Here is a 7,067-nt window from a genome sequence, read left to right on the forward strand (position 1 = left end):
GGTCTTACTATATGGTTCAGACTTGTAGTGATCCTCCTATCTCAGCCTCCCCAGTGCTGGGATTACAGGCGTGCACCATGACGCCTGGTTGTGGGGCCAACATGACATGTGGCACTGAAGATCAAACTTGGGACCTTGTGCTTCCCAGGCAGGCGCTTACGTGCCAAGCTATCTCCCTAGACCACCATTCACTTTATTTAAGTTCAGAATCATCTTTTCTTTTTTGGTACCAGGAATTGAGCTCAGGACCTTGTGCTTGCTAGGCAGGTGCTGCACCACTAAGCTATATCCCAGCCCCATTCAATTTATTTTAAAGAATAAATCATAATAGCAAAATGTGCTTGTTGGTACAATAACTCTCCTTCACACGTCAATTTATTTCCTCTTTTCAGGCATTCTGAAAAGAGGAAACCTGCCTGACATACGCCTTCTTGTAGTCAGATTCAGCACCTTCCCCCCTGCAAAGCACTCTGGTAATCTCAGTGTGGAAACCAACTCAACACTACAGAAATGTGTTTTTTAAAAATTTGTTACTTTATTTTTTAAATAATTTTATTGAGAAACAAATAGCAATGAGACAGTTTCAAAACCAATTGCTAGCACAGTTTCAGTAATTAATACATTGCATATTGTTGTCTTAGTAGTTATTCACTGTACAAGATGCAGACATGAGATCCTGTCTCAAACACTGTTAGAACAAACCTCTATTCATTGAATTAAGAGAATGTAGCTGTATATCTATCCTAACTATTTTGAATATACAGATACAAAATGGTCGTTCATCAGAAATGTGTTTGAAATAATAGTGATACCTTCATTGTGTCAACAGAACAGAAAGGATATGGCCCATCTGTGCTATTAAATTGGAATTTTAAAATAACAAAACAGCAATGGAGTGTCCCTGTTTTTCTGTAAAATCGAGGCAACATGACGAAGGCCTAAAGGCGCAGTGATGAGCCAATGATAGCGATCACCTTGGGAGGGAGGAGTAGTGCCCACGAGGCACACTTCGGGCCCACTTAACGTGCATTTCTGGAGACCGAGTCTGCACCGCTGAACCTGCCCCGCATGAGCAATAACGAGCGCAGCTCCAGCTCCTGGCCTCTTCGGCGTGCCCCACTGCCAGCATTAGGCTCCGCGGCCACTCGGTGTCGCGGGCTGCTCCTCCCCTATCCCACGGGCGTCGACCTGCCGAGCCTCCTGCTCTTGCTTCACTGAGCTAAGCAGTGCTGTCAGTGATGGGTTTGGGTTTCATGACTTCTTATCAGTTCTCTAAATCAAAACTGAACGCTTCTATTAGTGTTCAAATTCATAAATTCTTTCTGATGGGAACCTTTTCCAGCAGACACATAAATTCTCAATTGCCTTGCTTTAGACCTCGAGGCCATTATGTACCTGTCAGAAATCACTGCAGGATAGCAAATCGGCAGCTTCTACTCCTAAAGAACAGTCAGAAGGCTTGTAAAATTTTTATCTTTTATGGACACTCTAGTTTTGCTATAAGGTCCTGAACCCATACTGTGATAAAATAGGAAAATAGTAGAAGTTGAGCCAGCACTTCAGCATTCCAAAACCGGTTCTGATTCCAGTAGTAAATCTTACTTATCTGAGAGTCCTTAGCTTGTCTTCCAGATTTTAGAATTGAGTTATGTCCTTTGTAAAGAAAGTAGTAATAATGTCTTCCTGGTTGTATTCACACAAGATTATTGAGAATACAGGAAAAAACGGAGTATTAAAATACCTACAAGACTTACAGCACTCTAAAAATGATGATTGTGTATGAGTGCATATCAATGATGGCAATTAATTAATAAATCCTTATTTGATTTAACTTCTGATGAATTAGATGGGAACAGCATTGCTCTTTAGTGAAGCTTACAAAACAATAGACATTGCCACTAGTATTTTGAAACACAGAAGGAATATAATATTTAATTTACCTTTTAAAGACAGCAGCCCATGTTGGCTCTGTCGGGACTTTAGCATGGGCTTTTGCAACATTACGGTACTTTTAGTACGACAAACTTCTTACATCCTCTTGCATCTTTGGGATTTCTGTAAGTACCAAGCAATTCACCTCAGTGCATCTCCCAAGAATTGGTGTGAGTCGGCCTTCGGGGGCTCTCAGGACGTTCCAAGGAGGCTGCTGCGAAGGCAGCGCGGAGGGACTGCTCTTACTGCAGAGCCACAGGCACTCTCCCAACAGGAGGGACGGGGAGGTGAACATGCCTTACGTGGCCAGGTGTAAATGTCACGTGGTCTCTCACGTGGACGAGCAAGCTCTCATTCAAGATGGTGGAAACATTAACTTGAATTATTGCACTGTGAGGTAAATAACAAACATAATATTTCAGTGTGTTGTTCATTGTGATTTTTGTTGTACTACTGTCATTTCTAAAAAGTGAGTGATGTGGAAATCATGTGTAGCTGTGCTTTATTCAGAAACTTTAATGTACAAAATAATCAGACAGTCATCATAGACATGAACAGGGACAGTGATGTCTTCTCATGATGGAAGTTGGGAGGCATTTGAGAAAATCTGATATTCCTGTCTGTCTTTCTTCTAGGCTGCTTTACCTGCCCAATCTGATCTTCCAGAGTTTTTTGTTGCTTCTTATAAGTGGCCGGGATGGACCCACGGACCCCTGGATCAAAAAAACTGCGCTGCATCCTGGGCGTTTTCCACTGCAAGTAATAGATGCCACTTCTGTTGCTTCCTTAGGAATTCGCCCTTGGCTTTAGAGCCTGGGAAAATAATGAAAAGTTTTTAAGGTTATAACTTTTAATAAATTAAGATAACATTTAGCTAGAAAAAGCAACCTGAAGATTATAATTTTTAGTCTAAAGTTGGTTACCAATCTCTAATTTTAAATAAAGAATGAACCAAGGGTTGGGGAGATAGCTCTGTGGTCTAAATCCCTGCCTGCAAGTGCAAAGACCCGGGTTTGATCCCAGTACTGCATGCCATGCCAGCCACACACCAAGCTGGCCACCAAGACTGGATATGGTGGTGCATGCCTATAATCTCAGCACTGGGGAGGCTGAGACAGGAGGATCACTGCAAGTACAGGCTGCATAGTAAGACCCTGTACCAAATACATAAATAAATGAATGAAAGATAAAAAAGTTAAAAAAAAGAAGAACCAAAAGAGCAGCAAAATAATGCTGGCAAGGCTGGTTAATTTATGTGAGTTATGGGGCATCTTGAGTGTTTGGGCCAGCGAGATAACTCAGTGGTCTAAAGTGCCTGCTTAGGCAAGCTTAGGCAAGGTGCAGGGACTGCAGTTCCATGCCCAGCACCGTATGCTGTGCCAGCCCTACCTCCAGGTTGGGCTGAGAAGGCCACAAAAAAAAAAAAAAAAAGAAAAGAAAGAAAGTAAAAAGATGCACATAATTTTTATATTTTTCCTGTTAATAGGGTTTATAAAAATATATTTAGATATTAAACTATTTTGAACTAAAGTAAAATCTTAGCAGTAATAGTGACTCAAGTTGGTTTTATTGCTTTTTTGTGGTACTGGGGATTGAACTCAGGACCTTGTGCTTGCCAGGCAAGCACTTATTCTACTGAGCCATCTTCCCAGCCCCAAAAGTTGAGAGGGATTTTTTTTTTTTTGGTAGTTGTTTTGTCTGGCTCAGTCTGCCTTACGGGCAAGTCTGCTAAGGCATGGGGAGCTGAGGTTATCATATTTTGAATAAAAATAAGTAAATGTACAGATTTTTTACTCTGAAGTGATACAATAGATCTTTTAATAAGTTTAGCTTCCAAATTGTTAATCCAAAAGTGGAAAAATTATTTCTTTTATACTAATTTTATAAAAATTCACAAGCCTGGAAAATGAATTACTCAAGGCAACCCCAAGATATGATCTCCCAAATCATTCTCAAAGGCGTAGGTACTTTTCCAATCAGATAGACCCTAAGGCGCCAGTGACTGGCCGCTTCCCGAGACTCCAGCGGACCATCTTCTGAGCCTTGTACGAGCGCTCGGTCAAGCTCCCAGCAGGGAGTGCTGTGAGTCACGGTGGGCTCTTAGAGAAGCCAGCTCCATAGGCAGCGCGCTGACCCTTCTGTCCCCAAATCGTTACCGCCTAGTGTCAGCCTTCAGAATCGCCTGTGCTCACCTCAGCCGAGGCTTTGCCGGTCACTTCTGCATGGCTGTCGCCTCTGCCACACACCTGTTCTGCTCTCTGGTGCTTGTCCCTTCTGAGTGAGGGATTCGCTTTCTGAGTCTGCTTCGCTCACAGGCGAGGCAAGAGTTAACTGCATGGGTTACTTGCCACTTTATGTGCGTGCGGCTAGTGAGTTACACCGGCTACGTCCCGCGGACCACTGCCTTTACTTAGCAGAGCACTTCTGAGGACACTTGGGGTCCCCATAGGGCACCGTCCCAGGCCGATCTGGGGCACATAGTTTTGGTGTCCTCACATGTCCCGCAGCAGTAGGCTGCATTTGGATCACTCCTTTTACCTCACTTACAACAGCAGCAGAAAAATTGTTCTCAGCCCCCTGTGGTTTCAGAGAATACAGCGTTGAGTCTTGTGTATTTATTATGGTAAATTGATCTATTTTATTTTTGTTCTAAGAGTTTTAAAGATCTAGAGAATTTTGTGTGAAAGTAGTTAAAAAGTTTTAAGAGAAAACAAAATAGTACAAATGGAATAAATAAGACATTTGCACACACAGTTATATAATAAAATAAAATTCTCAGTATTTGTCAGAAGCTGAAGAGGTGGAGACATTTGCAGTGGTGGGAGTGACATGCGTCACAAAGTAACTTTGGAGGCAAAATAAAATAAATAGAAAATGCCAGCGTGTCTCAGAGGTTATGCCCAACACGAGTTCTCAAAAAGAGTGCAGCCAGCTGGCTGTGTTGAGTCATTCTGAAAGCTTCTGACCTTTTGGAAATATTTCAAGAGAATTTGAACTGGACTTTCACTGAGACCCACAAGTGTCTCCGCACGTAAGAACAGCACATTGCAGAACGTTCGGGGAGAAGCACGCAGCCTTAGCTGAGTCCAGATTCACTGGGCTGGAGGGGACGTTAGAGGTCACCGCGCCTTCTGGGTCCCCTGGGCTTACTCACAGGAGCGTGCAGGGGAAGGGGCTTTGGTCAGGCCGGGCAGGAGCAGGCGATGCTGAGCGCTGGCCATCCAACTCCTTGCTACTGTTTCCTGCTACTTTCCAAAAGCATTTTCTCAAAGAAAGAAGCTGCAGTAGTATTTTAAAAATTTATACTTATTTCCAAGTCCTCATACCAAATGTGAAAACACTGAAGAATTGCTACTTTCATTTGTGAAACAATGAGTCACTCTTTTGAGAATGTCACAGATGGCAATAGGAGGCCATTTGTCACTGGTGCACAGGCATTTTTAATGGGGGGGGGGGAACAAACCTCTTCCACTTGCCGGGTTTCTAAAGAAGACAGGGGCAAGGAGCGAAAGTGTCTGCAAAGTCGCTGAGTTCCTGGAGCAGTGTGAACGCAGGCCGGTGTGACAACGGGACGCCGCTGAGCTGGCCGGGCCACTTAGATAATAGATGACATTTGGGTCTCGCTGTAAGTGCTGTACGGTTTTGGAAGCTTAAAGGCAATGTAGCCTACCAGCGCCGCGGGATGCACGATTCGGGCGCTAATCAATGTTCCACCCGGCACAGGTGTGGCCGCTGACCGAATAGCGATCCAGTCCAGCGGGCGGTTCACAGCCAACCTCTCCCCGCAGAACCTGATCTCGTGCTGCGCCGGGCGCCGCCACGGATGCCGCGGTGGGAGCGTCGACCGGGCGTGGTGGTTCCTGAGAAGGCGCGGGTAAATAGCTGCTAGCGCGCGTCTCCGGGCTTCGTGTGGACTTTGCTTTCGCTGGAACAAATCAAAATTGTTTTAAGCTTTTTATTTTATAAAATCTAGGCTGAGGACGTACGTAGGATTTGCTGAGCATACTTGAGGCTCTGAGCTTGGTCCATGACACTACAAAAACATGAGAAAAAACCACCTGAAAAATAGATGCCATGTCTACACAACCATAAATCTGTCCCACTTAAATATGTTATAAAATAAATGTGTGGTATATATCTATGCAGATTAAAGGCTGTTGGAAGTAGTTATTGAAGAATATAGATGCTTCCAGACACGTGTAGAAGAATATTAATGTGAGAGTCAGGTCAATGCTTCCTTTTTGATCTTCTGAGTCAAATGGACCTATCGCTTCTCAGAGGGAGTAAGTAACGGACGCTACTGGTACTCTTGTTGTACCTCTTGTTACCCAAATTGAAGAAGAGATAATTCCAGAAAAAAATCATATTAAAACTCAGAAAGCAGGTCCCGGGGGAAAGCTCAGTGGAATAGCTCAGTCCTGAGTTCAGTCCCCGGCACTGCAAGACAGCAACAAGGGCAACCCCACCGCCTCAGAAAGCCGTTTACAGCGGCCTCCCCTCCCCAGCCTCGGGGCCTGCTCCTGCCCCATTGGGTGGAAACTGAGGCATGTCTCAAACCTGCCGAGCACCCCCGCGAGGCTGCAAGGGCTCAGTGGGGGAGCGGCAGCTGGTGTCCAGGGGTGACAGGGCGGCCCCTCGTTCTCCTCCACCCTCTCCTTGCTCCAGGTCCGCTGTGGAGCACTCAGGTGCTGTGACAGCAAGTCAGTCAGATAGTGTTCCATGGCTAGATTTTAAAAAAAAAATATTTAAAATTATCTACATGAGGAAGGCAGGCCGATAATTTCCTGGTGTAAAATTGTTCAGTTGGCTTCTGTCTTGTACTATGAAAAAAATAAAAGATTTTTAGGAGCTTAGAAATATAAATTATCATTCAGGCAAGCAGCAAAATAACATAGGCTGAGCGCCTTAAGTACTAGCGCTGCGAGGGGCAGCCAGGTGGAAGGCCAAGCTGCTGGCTGGCGCAGGACCCGGTCGGCCCCCACGGGTGGGGGAGTGCGGGGTCTCCTCTCCCGCAGGGTGCCCGTCCCAGCGGGAGGAGGCCCCACCTGTCCTCCCAGAGGCCCCGCCTACAGGGGGGACGGCGGGAGGAGGCCCCGCCTACAGGGGGGACGGCGGGAGGAGGCCCCGCCTACAGT

The 7,067-nt window shown here is 45.3% G+C and overlaps 1 protein-coding gene across 1 annotated transcript in view; it reads left to right on the forward strand.

Annotated features, from left to right (window-relative positions):
* Tinag (tubulointerstitial nephritis antigen) overlaps positions 1-7,067 on the forward strand; it is a 109,890-nt gene that overhangs the window by 54,195 nt on the left and 48,628 nt on the right. The window contains exons 5-6 of the mRNA XM_004644627.2: positions 2,568-2,691; positions 5,656-5,806. Of these exons, the coding sequence (XP_004644684.1) occupies positions 2,568-2,691; positions 5,656-5,806 (275 nt within the window). The remainder of the gene's footprint in view (positions 1-2,567; positions 2,692-5,655; positions 5,807-7,067) is intronic.

This window comes from Octodon degus, unplaced genomic scaffold (assembly GCF_000260255.1).
Source record: "Octodon degus isolate 3935 unplaced genomic scaffold, OctDeg1.0 scaffold00205, whole genome shotgun sequence".
NCBI lineage: Eukaryota > Metazoa > Chordata > Mammalia > Rodentia > Octodontidae > Octodon > Octodon degus.